The sequence below is a fragment of the Saccopteryx leptura genome, chromosome 1 (assembly GCF_036850995.1).
Source record: "Saccopteryx leptura isolate mSacLep1 chromosome 1, mSacLep1_pri_phased_curated, whole genome shotgun sequence".
NCBI lineage: Eukaryota > Metazoa > Chordata > Mammalia > Chiroptera > Emballonuridae > Saccopteryx > Saccopteryx leptura.
Genome location: NC_089503.1, coordinates 298803632 through 298831138, shown reverse-complemented (window position 1 = coordinate 298831138; position 27507 = coordinate 298803632). Strand labels below are relative to the sequence as shown.

General features: G+C 42.9%; 2 protein-coding genes across 6 annotated transcripts in view; one reads left to right on the top strand and one right to left on the bottom strand.

Annotated features, from left to right (window-relative positions):
- Window positions 1-26745, bottom strand: part of IKBIP (IKBKB interacting protein) — a 34128-nt gene extending 7383 nt beyond the window's left edge. The window contains exons 1-3 of one of the 2 annotated variants that reach the window (XM_066357163.1): window positions 26278-26743; window positions 11611-11728; window positions 1333-6021 (exon numbers count right to left, since the gene is read on the bottom strand). In XM_066357163.1, coding sequence (XP_066213260.1) covers window positions 5185-6021; window positions 11611-11728; window positions 26278-26453 — 1131 coding nt within the window. In that variant the 5' untranslated portion in view covers window positions 26454-26743 and the 3' untranslated portion in view covers window positions 1333-5184. Of the gene's footprint in view, window positions 1-1332; window positions 6022-11610; window positions 11729-26277 lie in introns of those variants that run through there. The other variant, XM_066357168.1, reaches the window with a different exon arrangement.
- A 173-nt stretch (window positions 26746-26918) lies between these two features.
- The window catches only part of APAF1 (apoptotic peptidase activating factor 1), a 101648-nt gene continuing 101059 nt past the window's right edge, over window positions 26919-27507 (top strand). For 3 of the 4 annotated variants that reach the window (XM_066356975.1, XM_066356959.1, XM_066356984.1), the window contains exon 1: window positions 26919-27103. The gene's annotated coding sequence lies outside the window, so the exon portion shown is untranslated. Of the gene's footprint in view, window positions 27147-27507 lie in introns of all 4 variants that reach the window. The other variant, XM_066356968.1, reaches the window with a different exon arrangement.

Here is a 27507-nt window from a genome sequence, read left to right as displayed (position 1 = left end):
TGATCAAGACTATAGATTCATTCAAGGGTCTACAATTAGGTTGAGGTAAAAAATAATGCCATTAACTTTGTATCTTACAAGTTTAGTTTTCTATTAAACCATACAGGTGAATAAAGCAACATTTTTCATTATAAAATCTAAAAGTACATCTAGTCAACAGCTTCTAATAAAAATTTAATGAAATATTAAAATAAATTATACTTTGAAACTTTATATCCAAGGGTTTAAAAAAATTAGGTGTTTGTTTTGTAAAAGTAATTTATCTGTGCTAAATGTTTTTAAAAAATGGATCCAAGCCTTGCTGGTTGGCTCAGTTGTAGAGCGTCAGCCCAGCATGTGGCTGTCCCAGGTTTGATTACTGGTCAGAGCACACAGGAGAAGCGCCCATCAGCTCTTCTACCTCTCCTCCCCTTTTCCTCTCCCCCTCCTGCAGCCATGGATTGATTGGAGTGAGTTTGCCCTGGGCACTGAGGATGGCTCCATGACCTCCACCTCAGGTGCTAAAAGAGCTTGTTTGCTGAGCAATGGAGCAACGTCTCAGATGGGCAGAGCATCGCCCCCTAGTGGGCTTGCTGGGTGGATCCCAGTTGGGGGACATGCAGGGGTCTATCTCTGCCTCCCCTCCTCCCACTGAATAAAAAAAAAGGATCCAGTATTCCCTATCAGAAATCAATTGATATAAAATTTACTAATTAAAAAATACAAAAGTACATCTTAGAATATGGTAATCTTCCTTAAGGGAAAGACCAACGATGTAATTTTTTTTATTTGTTTATTTTTGGAGAGAAAGGAGAGAGAGAGAGGGAGAGTACTTCCTATATGTGCCTTGACCAGGCAAGCCCAGGGATTCAAACCAGTGACCTCAGCGTTCCAGATCAAAGCTTTATCTACTGAGCCACCACAGGTCAGGCCAACGATGTAATTTAATGTTTGATGCACAGGGAATTTTTTGAAATTTCAAGTATTTGTGTTAAATAAATGAATGTAAGATATGGAGGAAAACCAATTAGGTACCTCTAAAACTCTCTAATGACCTTTTCAAATAGAGAAACCCCTGAGTAAAGGAATATATACGTGTGTACACACGCAAATAGTTTCCTCACGAAATCTTTGTAGAAGGGCAGTTTCTGTTTCCCTTCTAACTGTCACTGTAGAGCACAGAGGCCACCTTGTTTCCATTTATATACACAAGTTCCTTGATATACAGAAGTTCATAATAATAATGATGTATCAAATCTGGTGATAGGCCAAAAATTAAAAAAATAGAAGTGACGAATATGGGAAATCACATCTCCTCTGACAGAATGGAAGTTGAAAGAACTAAGTCCCAGCTAACTTTATAATCTATTTTATTAGCATGAAAATAAAAATAAACACATACAATTTTGTCAGTGCACACAGACAAGAACTTAGGCATTCAGAACCCAAGAAATTTCATGTTAAGATTCCGGAAATTAATGCTATGCCTTTTCACAGTAGCACTCTTCCATTTTTATGACCCATGTCTGTCTACTGTAGAACTTGTTCGGGATTTTCCTAAAAAACATGTAAATTTACATAGTAAAACTTCCTGACCACAACTACCATTTATAATGACAGCTTTCATGTTCTTTGCGCTTAATTCCACTGAAATTGCATTATAAAATAGGAACTACAGTTGGTAATTGGCAAGAATAAATAAGAAAGAACAGTACTTCCATATAAAGTTGACTCAGTTTTCAATACCATGTTTGGACACTTCTTTTTTTTTTTTTTTTTAATTTTTAAATTCATTTTAGAGAGGAGAGAGAAAGGGAGAGAAAGAGACAGAGAGAGAGAAGAGGGGGAGGAGCGGGAAGCATCAACCATATGTGCCTTGACCAGGCAAGCCCAGGGTTTCGAACCAGCAACCTCAGCATTTCCAGGTCAATACTTTATTCACTGCGCCACCGCAGGTCAGGCTTCTTTTTTTTTTTTTTTTTTTTAGTGAGGGAGAGATAGAGCAAGAGAAACAGGGACAGACAGACAAGAAGGGAGAGAGATGAGAAGCATCCGTTCTTCGTTGTGGCACCTTAGTTGTTCATTGCTTGCTTTCTCATATGTGCCTTGACTGCGAGGGGTGGAGGTGGGGTGGGGGCTCCATCCAAGCCAGCAACCTTGGTCTTCAAGCCAGCAATGTTTGAGCTCTAGTTGGCGACCATGGTGTCATGCCTATGATCCCGTGCTCAAGCTGGGACCCCGCGCTCAAGGCAGATGAGCCTACACTCACGCCGGTGACCTTGGGGTTTCAAACCTGGGCCCTCTGCATCTCAGGCTGCTGTATCCACTGCGCCACCACCAGGTCAGGCTGTGTTTGGACACTCTTAATACATCAGTTCACCAATAAAAGTCTCATATGCTCCCCCAACCCTGCACATTTCTGATAATCGTTTTTGGCAAAATACGGTAGATCTCTACTTAATCACGTCTCAGGATGCCATGTCTTATTCCTTGTAACTCTATTCTATAATTTTGAGTAAAATAAAGTCACTATGTGAACAAATTTGGTTGGGTAATTAGTTTGGTGACTCTTTAAAATAATGATGTACATTCAGTTACCCCAATGGTCATCATTTCTCTTTTTTATTTCCTGTGTACCCAAGCCCGATGTGGGGTGTGGCCCTGGGGCAAAGGAGACAGGGTGGAGCCTGAACAGAGCCTTTTACATTTGTTTCATTAAGTCCCGTGCCTGCTTGAGGAGGCCAGCAGTGGCGTCTCTGGAGAACTGTGTGATTGTGGGAAGCTGAACTGGTCACCAGAAGGGCGAAGCCTTAGCCTTGGACTCTGCACTGGATACACTTGCCTGCAGCCTCAATTTGTAGTCCTGTGTCACCCATTTTTGTCTGTGGTGCAGTTCTCCAGCTGGTGCTACAAAGGCCGGGACAGGATCTTACTTGACTTTAACAATTTTGTCCTGGGCCAGCTAGCTGCCCATCTCTTAAGTGAATGACACTTTCATTCATTCACAAATATTTACTAAACTCTTGTCAGGTACCTCGCACTGGTCTGGTACTTGGGGATCCAGATGTGAACAAACAGCAAGATCTTTGCATTCTCAGTACGAATACCAAGGATCATAGTTAATAAAAGATGTTACACAGAGAGCTTGTTAGGGGGATAAAGAGTTGGAAGCATGCAGTTTTACATGGGAAGGGGGTGGAGGGTTAAGTGCAGGTACATTTGAGAAAGACTCTCAAGGAGAGGAGGGAGCATTCCAGGCAGAAAATCAGTGTAAAGTGTGAGCAGGGAGTAAGGCTGGGAAGGGAAGGAGGCGGCAAGCTGGCTCTCATCATTTCTCACTTTGCTGCTCTTTCCCCTTTAAAATAGGCCATGGGCTTATTGATGTATGCTCACTGTAACTATAATTTATTTACAGATCCTGTATCTAGCAAACTCAAAAGTTTGTAACACAGTCAGAACCTTTTTAAAACAGCTCAGCTATACACAAAAATTAGGGGATCAGGGAATGTGCAGATACTCCAGTACTTTCAGTCTTTTGTATAGAGCATTTTCACCAGTGAAATAAAAGTTGGTTTTGCCTCTCATTTGCATAATTGGACAACTTTCTTCGACTTGTCCTTTGCTTTTCTGATATTCTTGTTTAATAAAAAAATCAAATGCTTCTTTTTTTTATCACTTCATATTTATTTTGAAATATCCCCTAATTTTTGTGAGCGAAAGTCTATACTTCAAGGTGTACATACGTAATTCATAGGAAAAACCTTCAATAAAAACATGCAGGGTGAGGCAAAAATTGGTTTACAGCTGTTCATATGAAAAATAATACAATAAATAATAATATGAGAATAAACTGTTTTGCATACTCATAACTGTAAATCTATATTTTTTTAAAACCGACTTTTGCCCCAATCTTTATTTACTCTTATTTTAAAATTCTTGCAAGTATCTGTAACATAGTTTAGAACCTTAACAAAGAGTAAAACACGTGTATAAGGCTCCATAGCTTTAAAAAAGTGCATATTAATTCATAGCAAAGCACCCCAGACTTGCTATTCGTTATTTTAGACCAAATTTCTGTCAACTCTGTGGTCTGGATTCTTGGTTTGTTGTAAATTACAAAGGAAATGAAGAACCTGGCTGAGACTAGCACTTTACTAACAGGCCTGACAGTAACATCATCAGGTCAGTGGGTCACCTTTTCAGGTGAGAGAAGACATATAAGAAGTAGATATAAGGTTTGAAGAATAGCAAACTGGGTCATTTAGAGAGAAGGTAAACACTCCTCATTAGCTCTAGAGACATTAATAATATTTGGGTCCAATAGGTGAAATTCATAATGATAACTGTTAATTATTTAAAAAATCATTTAAAAATGTTAAGTATATTGCTTTTTTTTTTTTACAGAGACAGAGAGAGTCAGAGTGAGGGATATACAGGGACAGACAGACAGGAACGGAGAGATGAGAAGCATCAATCATTAGTTTTTCGTTGCGCATTGCGACACCTTAGTTGTTCATCGATTGCTTTCTCATATGCGCCTTGACCGCGGGCCTTCAGCAGACTGAGTAACCCTTTGCTTGAGCCAAGGACCTTGGGTCAAAGCTGGTGAGCTTTTTGCTCAAACCAGATGAGCCCGCACTCAAGCTGGTGACCTTGGGGTCTCAAACCTGGGTCTTCGGCATCCCAGTCCGACGCTCTATCCACTGTGCCACTGCCTGGTCAGGCAAGTATATTGATTATTTTTTTAATAGGTGAGCTTGCTTTCTTTCTTTTTAAAAATATTTTACTGATTTTAGAGAGAGGAAAAAGAAAGAGAAAAGGGGGTGGGAGGATTGGGAAACAACAATTCATAGTAGTTGCTTCTCATATGAACCTGGACCTGGCAAGCCTGGGGTTTCGAACCAGCGACCTCAGCATTACTGGTGGATACTTTATCCACTGTGCCACCACAGGTCAGGCATATATTGCTTTTTAAAAAGTAGAGAAATATAGGTTTCAGAACTATTTCTATTTAAAATGGTTAAAAAAAATAAGTTTTATTGCTTAAAAAGATAAGCTTTGATTATCTTGATAATCCATTTGTGTGGAGATCTCACTTCTTTTCCAGTAACATAGGACACAGTGAGACATATCAAAATAACACAAAAGCATGAGACTAATCAATTTATGTATAATTATATGGTTCATCAGAATAAATTTAGTGCATTAAGAATCACGGTCAATTCCTTTATTTTCTAGATTACGTTCTTCTGAAGTGCCTTTTTCTCTTGTACTTGAATATGCCATAAAGTCCTGAACTTTCCCTTTCAGAACATCCAGTTCATTTTGCATCTTCAGTAGGCTGTTATCATACTGAAGTCCTTCAAGGGTTTTCCGCATCTCCATGATCTCAGACACTGCTTTCAGCATATCATCTTCCATATTAAACATCTGAACAGTTAAATCTTCCATTTTCTTTTCTGTCCCTATCAGATCCTGCGAGACTCTGAGAACAGAGCGAATTGCACTTTCAATGGCTGGCAAATGTGTCTTGCATTCTTCCACTTTGGGTTCGTAGTTGGTAAGCTTATTAGTCAAGTCCTCATCTCTGGCAAAGAGAGCATGCTGTTCCTCTTCTAGCTTTTCGACTGCTTTTGTATCGGAGCCCAGCTGTTCCTCGACACGCAGAAGATCCTCTTCTTCTTGTGTTTTCACTGCTCTAATATTTCGTAGTGTGCTGTCTTCCAACTCTTTCAGCCTTTCGGTGAGCAATTTTATTCCTTGCTCAGCTGAGTTAATCTGGACAGTAACTTGAGAATGTATGTGCTTCGATTCTGATTTGAAAATGTCTGCATTAACATTCATTTCTTCTAGGCTTTGCTTCCAGAAATTTGTGACATTTTGGAATTTCTCATGAAGGCTTTGCATCTTTTGAGTGAGCGTCTCTTCACTATTTTGAATGTCATGCATGATACGCTGGAGGCCGGATACTTCCTGCTCAAACTGGGTCACCAAAGACATAGATGATGTAGCTTCCTGCAGGATACTTTCAGTAGACTCAAGCTGCATTTGTAACACAAAACAATTCCCAAGGCTACTTAATAACTTTTATAGTAGGGACACACACTTTAACAATCATGTGCCAAATTCAAATTCTGAAGATGTCTAAAGTACCAAGTGTATCAGAACTATACTGACCAAAACATTTATTACTTTAATGCTCTTTTTTTAACATATTTAGAACAAATTTAATAGATTAGCACTATGGCAGAAAAATATAAACCTCCATTTATAATCCTTTAATGTTTGCACATTTTCATGGAGGGATAGTCAAGTAAAAAATAAGACTAAAGCAGCCTGAAGTATATCATATTTCTTTTTTTTCATTCCAATGGAAAGCAACTTAGTTGTAATTTTTATGGTTATTTGGCTTTTTTAGAAACTGTAAGCTAGTTATAAAATCTGTTAACTTTTCTAAATACAATTATTCTGGAAGAGTCTGAAAAAGAATTGGTTGATTGACCTTTGTGGAGAAGGTACCAGAATTAGATCTCACAAATATCACAAAGACAAAATGAATAAAACATCAGGGTAGGGAGACAATTTATGTCATGTAGTAAATAAAATGTTCTAAGTATCTGTAAAAAAATTTCTTTAAGTAACAGAGACAGAGAGAGGGACAAACAGGGACTGACAGACAGGCAGGGAGAGAGATGAGAAGTATCAATTCTTTGTTGTGGCACCTTAGTTGTTCACTGATTGCTTTCTCATATGTCCCTTGATGTGGTGGGGGGGCTCCAGCCGAGCCATTGACCCCTTGCTCAAGCCAGCGACCATGGGGTCACATCAGTGATCCCATGCTCAAGCCAGTGACCCTGTGCTCAAGCCAGATGAGCCTGTGCTCAAGCTGGTGACCTCAGGGTTTTGAACCAGGGTCCTCTGTGTCCCAGGCCAACGCTTTATCCACTGTGCCACCTCCTGGTCAGGCTAAGTATCTGTAAATTATGGTAAGCTTCTGGCCTGTCTTAATATGTGTCTTGAATATATAAGGACCAGGTTGTAGACCTCTCTTAGTCTACACTCACATAGATAACAGCCGTACAGATACAGAAAGGCCTAGAAATGAACATTAATTTATCAGCTGTTTACAGCCTTGTGTTGAAGATGTAATACTATATAAGACACAGTTCAGCCCTTAAGTAGTGGGGTGAAAGCCAAGTCTGTATGTGCTATGAAAGGGGAAGAACTGTGGAAGCACTTACATGGGGCACCCGAACGAGACGTCGATGATCAAGGGAAATAATTCTAGAAGTGTTATCTAATACCTGCATCTCGTTACTTCCTCTCTAAATCAGCCTACACACTACAGCCAGATCAAGCTTTTAGAAACTGCTCTGCACATCATGGTACAACATGGAAAGAAAGACCCACGATGTTTCCTGATACTTCAAGGATCAAGTCCCAAACTCCCTAACCTCGCTCTATGCTCACCTTCCCTCCTCTTTGCTTAGCTATATTCTGTCCTTCCTTCAAGGCTCAGACCAGATCTCAGCTGGTCAGTGAACATTCTTCCGTAGCCTTAGCCTCACAGCCTGGACTCCTGCAGCACAGATTGTATTATGTTATTTGCCACCTATTTGGCATTCAGTAGATATTATGCAAGAATGTCTGAGTGTCCACTCTGTCCCAGACACTGGATATAAAAACAGAGATATAGTATAGTTCGTAGCTTCACAGTTTGGTTAGGGGATAGAGTGTTTTGGATCTTTAACATCATATATTCTAGAGATCCAATAAGACTTACTGAGTGTCCTCTGTTTCATCATTAGACACGGGGATATAGAGATAAAAGACACAGGGTTTGCCCTAAAGATCAGTAAAGGAGACAAATTAACAACATTACAAAACAATCACAATAGATTATGATTTGCATCATGACAGAACTAGCATGAGAGAATGAATGCTTATTAGAGGAGAGGTCAGAAGTCTGGATGTCAATGAGGAAAGGCTCAGAAGTGACTCTGAAATCTGACCCTTTAACAGACTGATGAATTAGCCAGGTGAAGATAGGAGAGCTTCTAAATCCCTTAGGGGAAGAGACCATGTCTTATGCATTTTTGTAGTCTCTATGTCTCAGGGTATAAGGAATATGTTTGTTGATGTTTAGGAAGAAGAATGACCATAAACCTGGTCCCACCCCAGGAATACCTGAAGCAGTGCCAGGTGATAGCTGGAAACAATGTATAAATACAATAGTACTGAATAATATGATAAGACCACTCTGACACCTTGTTTACAAATTATTATTATTATTATTATTATTTTTTACAGAGACAGAGAGAGGGATAGACAGGAATAGAGAGAGATGAGAAGCATCAATCATCAGGTTTTCGTTGTGACACCTTAGTTGTTCATTGATTGCTTTCTCATATGTGCTTTGATTGTGGGGCTACAGCAGACCGAGTAACCCCTTGCTCGAGCCAGTGATCTTGGGTCCAAGCTGGTGAGCTTTTTTTTGGCTCAAGTCAGATGAGCCCACGCTCAAGCTGGCGACCTCAGGGTCTCGAACCTGGGTCCTTCTACATCCCAGTCCGACGCTCTATCCACTGCACCACCACTTGGTCAGGCTACAAGTTTTTTTTAATGCATATATGTAGCCATAATTCAAGTCCCTTTAAAAACCAGTTCTGAGAAATACTTGTACATTAGTAATACTGCTAGGTTTAGTTGTCTTATTAGCAGCATTTTGAAGAGGCAAGCTTATCTTCACCTAAGGTAACTTCTTGTTTAAGCTGTTCATCAGAGCATCACTATAAAGCAGGGGTCCCCAAACTACGGCCCGCGGGCCACATGAGGCCCCCTGAGGCCATTTATCCGGCCCTCGCTGCACTTCTGGAAGGGGCACCTCTTTCATTGGTGGTCAGTGAGAGGAGCACAGTTCCCATTGAAATACTGGTCAGTTTGTTGATTTAAATTTACTTGTTCTTTATTTTAAATATTGTATTTGTTCCCGTTTTATTTTTTTACTTTAAAATATGTGCAGTGTGCATAAGGATTTGTTCATAGTTTTTTTTATAGTCCGGCCCTCCAACAGTCTGAGGGACAGTGAACTGGCCCCTTGTGTAAAAAGTTTGGGGACCCCTGCTATAAAGTATATCCCAGTAGACCCCAAAGTTTGCAAAGGTCAACTTTGCAGGAAAATAAGGTCTCAAGATTTAATCTGCAGATGCAGGATTGGGAAACAGAAGGTTTACAGTTATAAGTCCACAAAACAGAGTTTATTCTTGTATTGTTGTTCATTAATTATGGTCTTATTTTCCATATGAACAAGTATCAACCTATTTTTTCCCTAACCTTAGACATAGTGACTAGTATACCACAATGTCACATACTATTTATGGGCTGCCAGTATATTCTAACAGTTTTCCATTTTTTCAAAACAAAGAAATTTATTACTGCCTGAAGTTTTCTAAGAGTTGACACACATATTGTATCTCATCTGAGCCTTATAAAAATCTTGTTATTCTCATTTCATAAATGAGGAAACAGAGGCCAAGAGAAGTTAAAGTGATCTTTTCATCTTGCAGTTGTGACGGGAGCCCAGGTCTTGCTGTTTCCCCTCCTAGTGCATCATGCTGGCCCCTACGGTCAGTTTTGTGAAAGGCAGCTATAGTTAAACTACTCCTGGGGCAGGCTGGAGAGAAAGAGCTATACAAAGACTGAATATTTTTTTGGATCCTACAATCTTATTAAAAAAATCTGCTTCAGTCTAACCAGGCAGTGGCGCAGTGGATAGAGCATCAGACTGGGATGTAGAAGACCCAGGTTTGAGACCCCGAGGTTGCCAGCTTGAGCGCGGGCTCATCTGGTTTGAGCAAAAGCTCACCAGCTTGGACCCAAGGTCGCTGGCTCGAGCAAGAGGTTACTCGATCTGCTGAAGGCCCACAGTCAAGACATGTATGAGAAAGCAATCAATGAACAATTAAGGTGTTGCAATGAAAAACTAATGATTGATACTTCTCATCTCTCTGTTCCTGTCTGTCTGTCCCTGTCAATCCCTCTCTCTGACTCTCTCTCTGTAAAAAAAACAAAAAACAAAAAAGAACAAAAAACTGATTCAAAAAGCATTTTAATTGCTACCAAAATTTTCATTTAAAAAGGAAAGCTTTCTTCAAAATTTCTTTTCAAAGCTTTTAAGCACATGAAGTTTCTCTGTCTCCTGGAACTTTTTTCTATTATTATGATATATTGACTCCTTTAGAGGGCCCCCAACAATTATAACCAGATCTCACCTTGAGTCCTAGGTCAAAATACCAATTCTTGCAGCTTCTTCCCAGAGTCCCCTAAGCTCACATTCAAGCCCCTGGCTTATTCAAGGTGATGCAAAATTTTCATCCATGGCTTTTACTTTCTGAGGCACTATATGCTCATCCTGTGCATGAGGCTGCAGTGACTTAGACCCTCTATTACATTTCTGTTTATTTATTTATTTTCATCCTTTTGACAGAGACAGAGAGAGTCAGAGAGAGAGACAGACAGACAGGGAGAGAGATGAGATGCATCAATTCTTTGTTGCAGCATCTTAGTTGTTTGTTGATTGCTTGTTCATTGATTGCTTTCTCATATGTGCCTTGATCAGGGGACTACAGCAGAGCAAGTGACCCCTTGCTCAAGCCAGCAACCTTGGGTTTTAAGCCAGCGACCTTTGGGCTCAAGCCAGTGACCATGGGGTCATGTCTATAATCCCATGCTCAAGCCAGCAACCCAGTGCTCAAGCTGGTGACCCTTGCTCAAGCCAGATGAGCCCACAGTCAAGCCGGCAACCTCAGGGTTCTGAACCTGGGTCCTCTGTGTCCCAGGCCAATGCTCTATCCACTGTGCCACCGCCTGGTCAGGCTTCTGTTTATTTTTATAGCATCCTTGCTCACTCTGGTGCCAAGTGCAAGTCCTGTCTACCTTATGCCATGAGTAAAGATTTGGTGAATGAATACATGAACAAACAAGACATTATTCCCAAGGATAGCTTGGTCCTTAGTAGCCAGGCCAGGCCCACACGATGCCTCACTGATTATAGCAGACCCTCTCCTGAGAAGTGTGGTAGCTAAATTTTTTTTATCTGTTCCACATTTCTAAGAATTACAGAAATAATGCATTTGTAGCTTGAAGAAACACAACAAAGACATGGAGTTTAGTTTTCGTTTGGCTATAAAGTCAGGACTTATTTTGAGGTTGGTCAGCTCTGCATGTGCATATATACGCTGACCAAGTGGGAAGTAAATAAAAAACCATGATGAACCCTGGCCCGGCCAGTGCTCTTCCTACTCTAACTGTATACCCTAGAGATCAATTATATTTCAGCGTCTGATATATCAAGTGTCTGATATTTAAATAGAAAACTGCAGTCACCTCCATTAGAGCATAGCGGTCTTTCCTAACAATAATATTTGTTACATTAAAATACCTTTATCCTTTCAAAATATAATTTAAGTTTCAATTGGACTGATGGGAGAATGTAAAGCAGTAGGGAGACCTTGAGAGTTAAAATAGTATTGTCTAAAAGGTGGGAAAAAGGAATTTCTGAACTGGGCTGGAATGGTGATAGTGGGGAAGAAAAATGGGAAAATCTTTCCAAATAAACCAGTTAATAATTACCTTTTCTGAGATTAAACTGATTTTACTTTGAAGTCCTTGGAATTCGTTGGTCTCTATTTTCAGTAACTCGTATTGGTTTTCCACCTTTGTAAACTTTTCCGACTGCTGAAATACAAGCCTAGAAAAGAAAAAAAAGATCACTACCACCTAATTCAAATGTACTTAAGTCTGAATTTTAAACGAAATTTTGGTATGAGCAGTGTCAGCTTTTATTAGTTAACTAAACATTGAGAGAGCCTGCTGTGTGGTATGTACTACTCATGCAAAGATGAGCAAAACTCTGTCCCTGTTCAAGTTCACAGCTCAGGGAGTTGAGATGGCATGATATCTGTAGTAGATAAATGCAGAAAAAATATTTTGGAGGAAAAAATATTGCATTATTTAGAAAAAATGTAATTTCTACTAAGTATTTTACCCATGTAAAAAAATAGTATTTTTTTTGTTTTGTTTTTTGTTTGTTTTTTTGTTTTTTTGACAGAGACAGAGAGAGAGAGTCAGAGAGACAGATAGGGACACAGAGAGAGGAATGAAGAGAGATGAGAAGCATCAATCATCAGTTTTTCGTTGTGACACCTTAGTTGTTCATTGATTGCTTTCTCATATGTGCCTTGACCGTGGGGCTACAGCAGTCTGAGTGACCCCTTGCTCAAGCCAGTGACCTTGGGTCCAAGCTGGTGAGCTTTGCTCAAACCAGATGAACCCACGCTCAAGCTGGCGACCTCGGGGTCTCGAACCTGGGTCCTCCATATCCTGGTCCGACGCTCTATCCACTGTGCCACCGCCTGGTCAGGCAAAAAATAGTATTTTTTAAGTGGGTTTGGGGGTGGGGGACAGACAGGCAGGAAGGGAGAGAGATGAGAAGCATCAACTTGTTGTGGCATTTTAGTTGTTCATTGATTGCTTTCTCATATGTGCCTTGACCCCTTGCTCAAGCCAGTGACCTTGGTCTCAAGCCAGCGACCTTGGGCTTCAAACCAGCAACCTTTGGGCTCAAGCCAGTGACCACGGGGTCATGTCTATGATACCACGCTCAAGCCAGTGACCCCATGCTCAAGCTGGTGATCTCAGGGTTTTGAACCTGGGTCTTTAGTGTCCAGGTTTATGCTTTATCCATTGTGCCACCTCCTGGTCAGGCAAACAAAAGAAAGTTGTTTTTTGTGTGTGACAGAGACAGAGAGAGGGACAGATAGGGACAGACAGGGAGAGAGATGAGAAGCATCAATTCTTTGTTGCGGCTCTTTAGTTGTTCATTGATTGCTTTCTCATATGTGTCTTAACCTGAGGTGGGGGGCGGCTACAGCAAAACAAGTCACCCCTTGCTCAAGCCAGTGATCTTGGGATTAAGCCAGTGACCTTGGGCTTAAGCCAGTGACTTTGGGCTTCAAGCCAGCGATCCTGGGCTCAAGCCATAGACCTCAGGTTTTCAAACCTGGGTCCTCTGCATCCCAATCTGATGCTCCATCCACTGTGAAACTGCCTGGTCAGGCAAAAAAAGTATTCTTAAATTCTATTGTAGGAGACAAAAAGAGCAGTATAGTGGAGGGAAGAGGACATGATGGTGATTAGAAGTTGCAAAATAACCAGATTCAAAACTGTTGAAAACAGAAGTTATTGTCAACACAGAAGAACCCACGTGATGCAAGGTGCATAATATGTACACTTGTTTATAGTAAAAGGGTACAAGTCATATAGGTATACATACTCTAGATGTCCTGTAATTAGAGTACATTCCTCATCTGGTAAATAGTGCAGGGCAGAGGCATAAAAGTTATCCCAGTCTTAAAAACAATAAATGGATTGTTGTGTATTTAGAACTTGAAATGAGCAGACACAAAAGAAATGCTTTGAATCGAGTGCCATTTTGGTTGATCTACTTTGACTCAATTATTCGGGATCAGAAAGACCAGCAGTTGAAATTCTTGGTGTATCTGAGTCATTAGAAAGCAGTGGAGCTGGCCCTGGCTGAGTAGCTCAGTTGGTTAGAGCATCATTCCAATACAGTATGCCAGGGCTGTAGGTTCAGTTTCTCGTCAGGGCACAAACAAGAGTCAACCAATGAACGCATAGATGGATGGAACAACAAATCAATGCTTCTCTCTCTCTCAAATCAATGAATTAGGAAAAAAAAAAAAAGCAGTGGATCAGAACCTCTAAAGCCAGTGTCTAAATCAGAACTCATAGACCAGTAGTTCAAAAGCTTTGCTGCATATTGAAGTCACCTGGCAGTTTTAAAAAAGTTGATGCCTGGGTCCCATACACAGAAATTCTGATTTAATTGGCTGGGGATATGCCTTGGATATTGTAAAATTTAAAAGCTCCTCAGGTTACCTGAGTGCTTAGCAAAGTAAGAATCACTAATTGACACTGTTTTGTGAAATAAACTTCCATTGAAGACAAATATTTAAAGATCCCAAAACTCAATGGAGTGAAAGACTTCTGAGCTTTGTGTATCATTGCAAAGATGGTGATGGTTCATACTCATAAATGTCACTATTTCTCTAAAACTTCTAAAATGGATATTTTGCTTTTTACCGCATCCCAGTCCGACACTCTATCCACTGCGCCACCACCTGGTCAGGCGATATTTTGCTTTTTAAATAAATGTTTATAATGTCAGAGGAAATAAATGTCTTTTAATGGTGGCTCCCATCTATTCTATAACACTGAACTAAGTCCAGGTTACATAATACAGACTGATTTTTCTCCTCTGTGCTAATATGAAATTTTAAACAAAGCTTCTGGTTATTAGAAAATGGCATTATCCTAATTTTCAAGGGTGGATATGTAGGTTTAATTCTTTTTTGATTGCCTGTTTCATTCTTGATGTTTCAGAAGTTCTTTTCAGAGTATAGGCTTATCTGAGACCAGCAGGCAGAGACCAGGGATAGAAACAATTCTAAAGAAATAAGTCCAGCCCTGGCCGGTTAGCTCAGTCAGTTAGAGCATTGTCTTCTTTTTTTTTTTTTTACAGAGACAGAGAGAGGGATAGATAGGGACAGACAGACAGGAACGGAGAGAGAAGAAAAGCATCAATCATCAGTTTTTCGTTGCGACACCTTAATTATTCAATGATTGCTTTCTCATATGTGCCTTGACCATGGGCCTTCAGCAGACCAAGTAACCCCTTGCTCAAGCCAGCGACCTTGGGTCCAAGCTGGTGAGCTTTGCTCAAACCAGTTGAGCCGTGCTCAAGCTGGCGACTTCAGGGTCTTGAACCTGGGTCCTTCTGCATCACAGTCCGATGCTCTATCCACTGCGCCACTGCCTGGTTAGGCTAGAGCATTGTCTTAAAACACCAAGGTTGTAGGTTCAATCCCTGGTCAGTATATATGGACAGCCAATGAATGCACAACTAAGTGGAGCAATAAGTGAATGCTTCTCTCTCTCTCTCTGTCTCTCTCAAATCAATCAATACATTAAAAAAATATTTTTTAAAACATTCAGAGAGCAGTTTCATCATACATTACTCCACAATTACACCTGATGGATTTACTCTATAGATCAGTGTGTTTATTCAGAATAAAGTTATTATGATAAAAAAGATGTTTTGTGAAGGTTGATCCACTACAATAATACATTGGACTTTAAATTTTATTAAATATTTTAAATGTAGTTTATTTCTGCATTTCTTTTCAATATTAAGCAAAAGCTCAAAGAAAACTGAGTTATGTTAGTGGAAATATCATCTCTCATAATAATCAGTAGGTTTTTTTCATGGTTAAGTTCTCACCAAAATAAAAACATAAGATTCATCATTGTTACATATGAGTAACACATATAAGAAAAAACAAGCAGGAAGTTGACTTACTGCTAGTAATGAAAACAATGGTAAGTGGTTTGTTTGGTGCTGAGTTAATATACATTTCTTGTATTTTTCACTTAGACGGGCCAGACACTATTTTAAGTGCTTCATTAAGGAAGAAAATGATATTCTGGAAGCCAAAAATATATGCTTAGAGAAGGTGGAGTCAATTCTGAATGACTAATTCTTAAACCGGGCATCCAGATTAGTGTCCGGGGTGCTGTTTCCTCTTTGTGGCAGAGGCATATTTTATCAGGAGCCTCTTTACACCCATCCTCCCCAGTTTATTTTTTTTACTTAAAAATTTAAAAAATGAAAAAAAATTTTTTTAATGTTTTTTTACTTACAAGAAGTAGAGTTTATTGGGAAATAGCTGAGGAATTGTAACTCAATGAGAGGCATAGAAGCTAGGGAAGAGTCTATCGAGGGCTTAGGGCCAGCTGTATTTTTGGGCAAGAAGCTCAAACATAGGGAAGTCCAGCCACAGTCCCAGCAGTAAGTTCATGGCTTCGAGAATGGGGAAAAGTCTTGGCAGATGTTTACTGATCAAGATATACATCTTGGCCTGACCAGGCGGTGGCGCAGTGGATAGAGCGTCGGGCTGGGATGCAGAGGACTCAGGTTCAAGACCCCGAGGTCGCCAGCCGAGGTCGCCAGCTTGAGCGCGGGCTCATCTGGGTTGAGCAAAAGCCCACCAGCTTGAACCCAAGGTCGCTGGCTCCAGCAAGGGGTTACTCAGTCTGCTGAAGGCCCGCGGTCAAGGCACATATGAGAAAGCAATCAATGAACAACTAAGGTGTTGCAACGCACAATGAAAAACTAATGATTGATGCTTCTCATCTTTCTCCTTTCCTGTCTGTCTGTCCCTGTCTATCCCTCTGTCTGACTCACTCTCTGTCTCTGTAAAAAAATTAAAAAAGAAAAAGAAAAAGATATACATCTTGGTCTCCTGTAAATCAGACATTTACAGTAAGTCAGTTTATCAATTCTTTTTATTTATTGATTTTAGAGAGACAGGGGAAGGAAAGAGAGAGCGAGAAACATTGTTTTGTCGTTCATTTATTTATGAATTCATTGGTTGATTCTTGTATGTGCCCTGACGAGGGATTGAACCTGCAAACTTGGCATATTGGGACCACATGCTAACCAAGTGAGCTACCTGGCTAGGGCAGTCTGTTAATTGTTACATTCCATTCTTCTGAGGGCACATGCATGACATTCTTTATTTCATGTCCTCTGGCTCCATTTTAGATTGAAGTTCTTTCACACGAGTTTGTGATATAATACCTACTTTTCTTCCTCTCCTTGACCTTTAATGTTCGAGTGAATGAGGTTCTTTTGTTTCCCCACCCTCTCCCTATTATTGAATCTTAGGGCTCTCAAAATCTATTAGCTTATGATTCCTTTCCTGAACTCCAGACTCCCATGTCCAACTCCTGTTAGTGGTGAAACAGCACCAGAATGTTACTGGAGATTGAACCTCAGCTCAGCAACTTTGGTATTTGAATTCTGGATAAGAAAGAATTCAGAGGCAAGACTCAAATACAGGTAAAAGTTTATTTAGTCACAGAAGTAGAAGAAGTGAGCCATATGAGCAGTGTGGGCACAGAAACAAGTTACAGAGGTAAAAGAAGGGCCTCTGGAATTTAGGAGAGAGAAAGCAAAGATACATGCCTGGGGGCAAGAGGGGAAAAGGTTGGGGGGTGCTTCTGCTTGTGGGGGAAAATGCAGACTTGAGAGAGTGAGAGAGAAAGAGAAAGCAAGCACTGACAATTTCCCCTGGTTTAGATGAGACAACTCTTAGCATCTGTTAATGGCCACAGCTTGTAGTTTGAAGAAAAAAACTATAAATATTTAGTTATGGAGCAAGGATTTCTGTTTCTAGGGCCTTGTTACTTTTTGGATTAATATCAAAGGGAAGGCAGCATATTATACTGTTTAAGTGCGGAGCTGGGCAACTCTGGCTCTGCCATTTATTTGCCACCTTGGGCAAGTTATTGAACTTATCTTTCCCACAGTTTTCTCATATGTAATGAGGGTATATACTACTACTTAGTTATAAGGTCGGTGTACAGATTAAACAGGACCTTGTTTACAAAGCTCCTAGGCAGTGCCTAGAGCATAACACCTCAACTATTCTCTTTAAGTAGCCTTGCCTGATCTTTTGGACTGCGTTGTGCAGCTACCTTTCCATCCTACTGACCAGTCTACAGTGATTGATAGAAGCCCCAGGCATGTTCCCCCTTAAAACCAGGGTTGGTTTTATAGCAAATGAAGGATGCAATGAATGGATGAGGCCATTAATAGGAAGAGAATAATTTTCTTATCCTGTTTTATGGCTTCTTCTTATCATATAGCAGCATTTTTCAACCTTTTCATCTCATGGCACACTAATTACTAAAATTCTGTAGGACATCAAAAAATATATTTTTTGCCAATCTGACAAAAAAAGGTATAATTTTGGCCCTGGCCGGTTGGCTCAGCGGTAGAGCATCAGCCTGGCCTGCGGGGGACCCGGGTTCGATTCCCAGCCAGGGCACATAGGAGAAGCGCCCATTTGCTTCTCCACCCCCCTCCCCCTTCCTCTCTGTCTCTCTCTTCCCCTCTCGCAGCCAAGGCTCCATTGGAGCAAAGATGGCCCTGGTGCTGGGGATGGCTCCTTGGCCTCTGCCCCAGGCGCTAGAGTGGCTCTGGTCGAGGCAGAGCGACGCCCCGGAGGGGCAGAGCATCGCCCCTGGTGGGCAGAGCTTCGCCCCTGGTGGGCGTGCCGGGTGGATCCCGGTCGAGCACATGTGGGAGTCTGTCTGACTGTCTCTCCCCGTTTCCAGCTTCAGAAAAATACAAATAAAAAACCCCACAAAACAAAACAAAACAAAAAGGTATAATTTTGATTCATTCACAGCAGACAGCTATTGTTGTGTTAGCTGTTATTTTTTTATCTGGCGAAAAATAAGGGAAAAGAGGGCAATGCCCCTTTTTGCATGTTTTAAAATTTTGGATATAGGAGAAAAGGGCACAGATTAACTGGCTACCATATTAGGGTTTACAGAAGGAATCTTTTTGACTGCAGAATCCATTACAGTCTACAGAGATCTCATGCAGAATCAGGGCCCCATAGTATTAACACAGTTTAGTGCTTTTGCTTGGAGTGTTGCCTCTACATATCTCCTTTAGGAATCTTAGATGTGGCTGACAGCTGATTGACAACCAGTATATTATAGGAGTTTCTCTGGCTTTGTTTCAACTTCATGAGAAAGAGGCAAATAACCACAGGAAGCTGTTATTATGGACCTTCAGCAAGAAAGGAAATTCTAGGGCCACTACAAGGGTCAGTACCCAATTAGCCCTGTTTCATACTACAGCTTCATATTCGGCATAGTACTGAATGTTCAGAAAAACACTGACTATATTCTATATTTTAAAAGTAGGATATTTAGGCCCTGGCTGGTTGGCTCAGTGGTAGAGCGTCGGCCTGGCGTGCAGGGGTCCCGGGTTCGATTCCCGGCCAGGGCACACAGGAGAAGCGCCCATCTGCTTCTCCACCCCTCCCCCTCTCCTTCCTCTCTGTCTCTCTCTTCCCCTCCCGCAGCCGAGGCTCCATTGGAGCAAGGATGGCCCGGCCGCTGGGGATGGCTCCTTGGCCTCTGCCCCAGGCGCTAGAGTGGCTCTGGTCGCAACAGAGCGACGCTCGGAGGGGCAAGGCATCGCCCCCTGGTGGGCGGGCCAGGTGGATCCCGGTCGGGCGCATGCGGGAGTCTGTCTGTCTCTCCCCGTTTCCAGCTTCAGAAAAATTCAAAAAAAAAAAAAAAAAAAGTAAAAAAAAAAAAAGTAGGATATTTAAAGAATAACTCTGTCTTTTAGATAAAACTCCATTAACAACAAAAAACTGAAAATGGTGTTAACCATAATTCATTGTATAACCACAGTATACAATGACTTTATAGATTCATTGTATAAATAAATTTATAAAATGTTAGATGATAGAAACTGAGTTATAGAATTGTTCAAAGAGCTTTGACTTCTTTTGTTTTTTATTTTTATATTTTTGTATTTTTCTGAAGTGAGAAACGGGGAGGCAGAGAGACAGACACTTGCATGTACCCGACTGGGATCCACCTGGCATGCCTACCAGGGGGTGTGCTTGGCCCATCCAGGCCGTTGCTCCATTGTAACCGGATCCATTCTAGTGCCTGAGGCAGAGGCCATGGAGCCATTCTCAGTGCCTGGGCCAACTTTGCTCCAATGGAGCCTTGGCTGTGGGAGGGGAAGAGAGAGACAGAGAGGAAGGAGAGGGGGAGGGGTGGAGAAGCAGATGGGCGCTTCTCCTGTGTGCCCTGGCCAAGAATCAAACCGGGGACTTCCACATGCTTTACCACTGAGCCAACTGGCCAGGGCCAAGAGCTTTGATTTCTTATAAATAATTATCATGCCTGACCTGTGGTGGCGCAGTGGATAAAGTGTCGACCTGGAAATGCTGAGGTCGCAGGTTTGAAACCCTGGGCTTGCCTGGTCAGGGCACATATGAGAGTTGATGCTTCCTGCTCCTCCCCCCTTCTCTCTCTATCTCTCTCTCCTTTCTAAAATGAATAAATAAAAATTAAAAAAAAATAATTATCACAAATGTGATTTAAAAACTTTTATAAAGGCAATTTAGAAACCTGTTGAAATTTCCAGGAGAAACTTACATTTTTTACAATGGAACTTCTGGTTTTTAATTTATATAATTAATTAAGCTTTTTAAAGTATTATTTATGTCTTGTTTAGTAACTTCACGACTTTTTTTTTTTAATTTTTTTATTTTTCCCTTTTTTACAGAAACAGAGGGAGAGTCAGAGAGAGGGACAGATAGGGATAGACAGACAGGAACGGAGAGAGATGAGAAGCATCAATCATTAGTTTTTCATTGTGACACCTTAGTTGTTCATCGATTGCTCTCCCATATGTGCCCTGACCGTGGGGCTACAGCAGACCGAGTGACCCCTTGCTCGAGCCAGCGACCTTGGGTTCCAGCTGGTGAGCTTTGCTCAAACCAGATGAGCCCACACTCAAGCTGGCGGCCTCGGGGTCTCGAACCTGGGTCCTCTGCATCCCAGTCTGACACTCTATCCACTGCGCCACGGCCCGGTCAGGCACTTCACAACTTTTAAACTTTTTGAAAGTAGAATTTCTTCAATTGCTTTATCTGAAAAATTTCCTAAAGAGTTTATAATGAAATATTTAAAGTAACACTCAAAGCCAGATAGTTTTGGATTAGTGCTATCTCCAATGTCTTACTGCTAAACTGACATATCAGGACTTTATCTGTTACTCACTATCTTTGTTTACTTTCTAAAAGTCTGAAGACACTGAAATAGTGATGTCTTCAAATCTTCATTGTGCAGCCTAAGGGTTTAAACTTCCCCTCCCAATTTAATCTAAGTGTAAGAGGATGGATAAACTGGGTTGATAAGCATATGTATGCAATGTTGTATTTTATCTGGATGTTCAGTATAGCATGCGTTCGAAATTTGACAAACTGACCCTTAGATGCTGAAGTATGAGTTCTAGAGGTACAAATCTCTAATATTTTGAGATGCCAAATGTTTTTTATTTGGAAAATACTTGCAAATGTCTTACCAGAATAATTTATTCCCAAATTTACCAAAAATAAATATTTGCTATAAACAGTGACTGAAATAATTATACTTCAACCTATATAGCAAAAGATTTCACAAGAGCAATTAACAGTTGTTATAAAGTACTGTACCCCAGATTCTGAAAGGCACTGTACCTCACTTCATCAAGTCCACGGAGAGATACCCAATCCAGATAAATTTTGAAGAGTTTTATTGAAGGAGGAGATTTGTTAAATATGCCGGCCTCATATGGCTAACACGAGGCAATTGCAGACCCAAATCATGCATGCCGAGTATATCTCAAGGGCTGGTTATATACCCTTTGACCACATATAGGTTGGGGGGCATGACAGCATGACATGATCATTAACAAGATTATAACATTTGTCTAGGGATTTACAAGAAATGTTAACTTTCAAGGTAATACAGTCAAAGACATTCACAAATCCTTTTAGTATCTATCTCTCCTCCTTTGCCTAGAGCAGGGGTTGGGAAAGTTTTTGGCTGAGAAAGCCATGAACGCCACTTATTTTAAAATGTAATTCCGTGTGAGCCATACAACGACCCGTGTGCATTATGCATTATCCAATAAAAATTTGGTGTTGTCCTGGAGGACAGCTGTGATTGGCTCCAGCCACCTGCAACCATGAACATGAGTAGTAGGAAATAAATGGATTGTAATACAGTGTGTCCGTAAAGTCATGGTGCGCTTTTGACCGGTCACAGGAAAGCAACAAAAAATTGATAGAAATGTGAAGTCTGCACCAAATAAAAGGAAAACCCTCCCAGTTTCTGCAGGATGATGTGGCAGCATGTGCGCATGCACAGATGATGACATAACACCGTGTATACAGAGGAGCAGCCTATGGCCATGCCAGTCGAGATGTGGACGGTACAGAGGAAAGTTCAGTGTGTTCTGTGGCTCGCTAAATTCCAATCCGTGACCAAAGTGCAATGTGAATATGGCGCGTTTATAACGAAGCGCCACCACATAGGAATAACATTACTCGGTGGAATAAGCAGTTGAAGGAAACCGGCAGTTTGGTGGAGAAACCCCGTTCTGGTAGGCCATCAGTCAGTGACGAGTCTGTAGAGGCTATACAGGGTAGCTACCTAAGGAGCCCTAAAAAATGTGTGTGAGCCCACATCGAACTGCACTGAATAGGTATGAAACTGGGAGAGTTTTTTTTATTTGGTGCAGATTTTATGTTTCTATCGACTTTTGTTGCTTTCCTGTGACCGGTCCAAAAGTGCACCATGACTTTACGGACACACTATTTTAATAACAATCATAAAATCTGACCATTTTTAGAAAAATTCTTTAATTGAGCAGTTTTATTTTGCAAAGGCACAGTTCAAATAAAAGTTTCCTACTTGGCCCTGGCCGGTTGGCTCAGCGGTAGAGCGTCGGCCTGGCGTGTGGGGGACCCGGGTTCGATTCCTGGCGAGGGCACATAGGAGAAGCGCCCATTTGCTTCTCCACCCCCCCCTCCTTCCTCTCTGTCTCTCTCTTCCCCTCCCGCAGCCAAGGCTCCATTGGAGCAAAGATGGCCCGGGCGCTGGGGATAGCTCCTTGGCTTCTGCCCCAGGCACTAGAGTGGCTCTGGTCGCAGCAGAACATCGCCCCTGGTGGGCGTGCCGGGTGGATCCCGGTCAGGCGCATGCGGGAGTCTGTCTGTTTCTCCCTGTTTCCAGCTTCAGAAAAATACAAAAAAAAAAAAAAAAGTTTCCTACTTAATATAACTTGTCTTTACTGTAGGCACTGATAGTAAATTCCTGAGCTGAAGCATCTGCCTTCCAACAGTTTTTTCCTTTATAGATTTGTGGGTGTAAAAGGGGTTCTATGGAAAGTACTCTCACAGGGTGATCTGATCATAAATCTCTAACTGGGTAGGACATGAGGGGTAGCCACACCCTAGGCATATATAACTTTAGTAAAAGGTTTATCTTTGTCTTAAGCAAGCCCTGTTTATTGTTTCTGTGCATCTAGGTTAGCACACCTTTGAAATAAGTGGTGCCACCCTCAAGAGAATTAAGGTTAACTGTCTTGCAATCAAATTCCCACCTTGCTTTTTCTTACCTTCATGAAATCTTCCTTAAGTTCTCTCCTTAATTTCAAATGCCTACCAGGAACTGCAAAACTGTTTTTCTGTGGAGCATTTTAGATCTTGCTTCCCAGAAACTTTCATCAATTTTGGCTTAAATAAACTTTTTTTTTTTTTGGTGCGCACAGAGAGAGTGAGAGAGAGACAAAGGCAGAGACAGACAGACAGGAAGGGAGAGAATGAAAAGCATCAACTCGAATCTGTAGTTGCGGTACTTTAGTCATTGATTGTTTTTGATATGTATCTTGACTAAGTGGGGGTGGGAGGCTCCAGATAAACCAGTGACCCCTTGCTCAATCCAATGACCTTGGGCTCAAGCCAGTAACCCCACGCTCAAGCCTAATGAGCCTGTGCTCAAGCCAGCGACCTCAGGGTCTTAAACCTGGGACCTCAGTATCCTAGGTCCATATTCTATCCAAAGCACCACCACTGGTCTGGCAATAAACTATTAATAAAAATTCTCTACAGTTTTCGACATTTCTACACTTGATCTTAGCCCAAAGACCGAAAAGTGAATTTTGGACATTTCTTATGTCAACAGATTACTATTAGTGTTTTTACCCAGGATAGTTACTAAATGTTTGAAAAGGTGATAATTTTGTGATATACTTTAACTGACATGAATATGTATTGGTCAAATAAGTTTGTAAATATGATATATGTGTTTGCTCGCTTATAGTTTGCATTGGGTGTGGGTGACAGGCTGTAAGCAGGCAGGGTCATTATAGCCTAAGGCTTAATTTTAAGACTAAGCTTTTCCCCACACCCTTGACTGTTGCATGATAGGGGGTGGTGCACTCTTATGAGGAATCCCATTTATACTTCAGATAAGTGACTTTCAGATAAAAGACCTTCTTGTTTGTATATTGGATTAAAGGTTTTGATTTCTACACTATAAAATGGGGCAGAGGAGCCCATGCAGGAGTAGAGCAGAGAAAGGCCACGTGGAGGAGAAGCAGCCAAGATGATGGAGTGCTGAAGGAGAAGTTAGTTAGTGCGAGTTTGTGCAGAGAGAAGGAGATGGGGAACAGAGGTGAATAAGGCTGGTGAGCTAGAAACCTTTGACTCTAGGAAACTCGAGTAAGTCAGTGGCTTTAGGAGCCCTGAACGGAAAGGGCAGTGTTTTCCCACTATGTGTATTTCTTGCCCGCCGGGTGCAAGCTAGGATTAAAGCTAATCCACCAGTTCTTGGCTCTGTTGTTTTATTACCGTCTGTCCAAATCAAATGTGAATCTGCATTGGCCAGGTGACTGTGATGGTGGCCGTGGCTACTGGCTTTACAATATGCATCTTTGGATAATTAATGAAAATAAATTCAGTAACTATAACTAGCTGTATTAGGTTCCAGGGAAAAGCAACATATCTTTGAGCATACTAAGTTCTATTATTGAATAACTTCTCCAAAACAAAAAGGGTTTAACTTACCTAAAGAAGGTCATGCATTTTAAGACATTAGAGCCTAAGTTTACTTAAAACAGTAAATTCAGTACATTTAGTCTTTTAAGGTCAAAATAAAAACATTCCATAAACAAATATATTAGTAAAATAACTGTTTTTTTTTCTAATCCAATCGTATTGTTCAGTATTTATTTATTTTTTACAGAGACAGAGAGTGAGTCAGAGAGAGGGATAGACAGGGACAGACAGACAGGAACGGAGAGAGATGAGAAGCATCAATCATTAGTTTTTCATTGCGCGTTGCAACACCTTAGTGTTCATTGATTGCTTTCTCATATGTGCCTTGACCGCGGGCCTTCAGCAGACTGAGTAACCCCTTGCTGGAGCCAGTGACCTTGGGTTCAAGCTGGTGGGCTTTTGCTCAAACCAGATGAAGCCCATGCTCAAGCCGGCGACCTTGGGGTCTTGAACCTGGGTCCTCTGCATCCCAGTCCGCCACCACGCTCCATCCACTGCACCACCGCCTGGTCAGGCCTAACTATGTTTTTTGAAGAGAACATTTAATAATCAACATTTCACATTATTATAACAAATCTTTTTATTAAGTTCAATTCAGGATGAGTCACTAAAGTATAATTCAAAATTGACTAGCATAAAAATGTTCTAGACTAGAGGATGTCCAGGGCCCCTTCTAGAATTCGATCACTTTTGAAGATGAATACTATCTTCTAAATACTTCAAAAATCAGTGAAAAATGGAGGGAAAGTCTAATTTTTTTTTTTTTTTGTATTTTTCCGAAGCTGGAAACGGGGAGGCAGACAGACTCCCGCATGCGCCCAACCGGGATCCACCCGGCATGCCCACCAGGGGGGGACGCTCTGCCCATCTGGGGCGTTGCTCTGCTGCAACCAGAGCCACTCTAGCGCCTGGGGCAGAGGCCATGGAGCCATCCCCAGCGCCCGGGCCATCTCTGCTCCAATGGAGCCTCAGCTGCGGGAGGGGAAGAGAGAGACAGAGAGGAAGGAGAGGGGGAAGGGTGGAGAAGCAGATGGGCGCTTCTCCTGTGTGCCCCGGCCGGGAATCGAACCCTGGACTCCTACATGCCAGGCCGACGCTCTACCACTGAGCCAACCGGCCAGGGGCCAGGGCCGGGAAAGTATAATTTAAAGCGTCAGTCTTGTCCCAAGTGCTATACTTTTGTAGCTTTCTAGTACCGAAACTCAATGTGTAGTTTAGGATTAGACTAAATTCATAACGCATTCACATGGATACGAGAAATCCTCCAAACTTTGATATAATCATTAACGTCTGTTGCTTCGAGCTCATAATGAATTCTTTTAAGTTTGCATAAGTTGCCATTAGGCATTTATGGGGTTTGGCAAAATGTCCGGGACAAATGCTCAGCGGACTGGAAGAAACCGGTTATATAAACACGGGAAAGCTTCTGACTTGTAGTAGACAAAATTTGGCCGAATCCGTATCTCTTAAGAAATGGCTGCCTCTTTCCAAACCTGAGCCTCAACTCTAGTTACTAGTACACAGTTAAAATGAGTTACAAGAAAAGGGGGAAAGAAAAAAAAAGATCTGGGCTGCCCTCCTTGGTGGACGAGAGAGAACAGAAGCCCAAGTCTGGGGGCTTGGAGATTAGAGGATGTGGAGCCGGGTGGGGCCGGGGAGGGACGCCAGCAAGAGCGGGGCGACCTCGGGAGGCCGGACACGGGGCCCGGGCGGCCTCGCGTCCACTTACCAGGCGAGGCCCAGGCATATGCCCAGCGACAGCAGGCTCGCGCCGGTCCGGGGGTCCGCCCAGCCCCCGCCTCCACCGTCCCGGGCCTCAGGGCTCTTCCCGCCCTCGCTCCGCTTCCCGGGGTCCGCAGGGGCTCCCTTGGGCCCCGACTTCTTCCGGCTCTTCACCTCGGACATGTCTGGAGGTCCCGAGGACAGCAAACCCGGGGCGGCCCCTACACCCTGCGGGACGGGACGTGGCCGCCTCAGCCTCGGCGGTGACCGCGCCCCCGCCCAGACTTAGCACCGCCCAGAACTCAGCCCCCTCCCTCTCTCGACCATCCTCGCTGCTTCGCGGTGCCTTCCAGTCTCCTAGTTCCTCCAGTGAGACAGGGGCGACCCGCCACCCCCTCCCGTAGCATCAAAATTGCAACCCCAAGAAACCGTAAGGCCCGGGCACTGGCAGGGCGCGCGGCTGCCGGAGGCGGGGCGGGGCGGGGCGGGGCGGAGCAGCGCGCGCCACGTCCAGCGCTGCCCGGCTTCGGTCCTCCCCTCCCGGGAACGTGGCGCGCCCCCGTGTCTTAGCCACGCCCCCGCTTTGCGGTGGGGCTCAGGGAAGCTTCCTTATGCGCGCGCGGGCACAAGTCAAAACGGGAGCGCGCGCGGCGGCCGCAGCTCTTAGCGGGGCTCGGGGTGTGTTTATTTGCATGCGCGGGCGCGGGCGCGTGCCGTCCGGCTGGGCGGGCTCCGCGGAATTTGACTGCTCCACGGTCCTAAAGCAAAGACTCGGCAGCATCGAGTGGACGCGGATGCTCTATTCCCGGGCAGAAGGGCTGAGGGCGCCGAAGGTGAGGGGCGGTCTGGGCCGACAGTTCCCTGCGAGGACTTGAGGTAGCCACGGCAGCATCAGGGTGGCGCCGGGTCCTCGGGGTGCAGCTGCCGCCGGAGGGAAGGAGCGGCAGACCGTCCGAGTGGCCCTCTTTTCTTTGTGTCTGGGGTGGGGTCCACCGAGGGGGCGGCCCTCGGCCAGGCCTCACGTCGGCCTGGGGAACTGTGTTGTCCGCCCGCGGAGGTGACGTCTGTCTCCGCGGGTCGGAGGTCTGGGGGGTGGGCGGGTCGGGTGTTCAGGCGCCCCGGGCTGCGGACGCCCAGGTGAGGCACCTGCGAGACCTGGACTTGCCCCGGGCTGCGTCCCGGGTCCTGCATCCCCTTTCGGAAGGCCTCGTTACCTCTCCCAAACTTGATTTCTGAG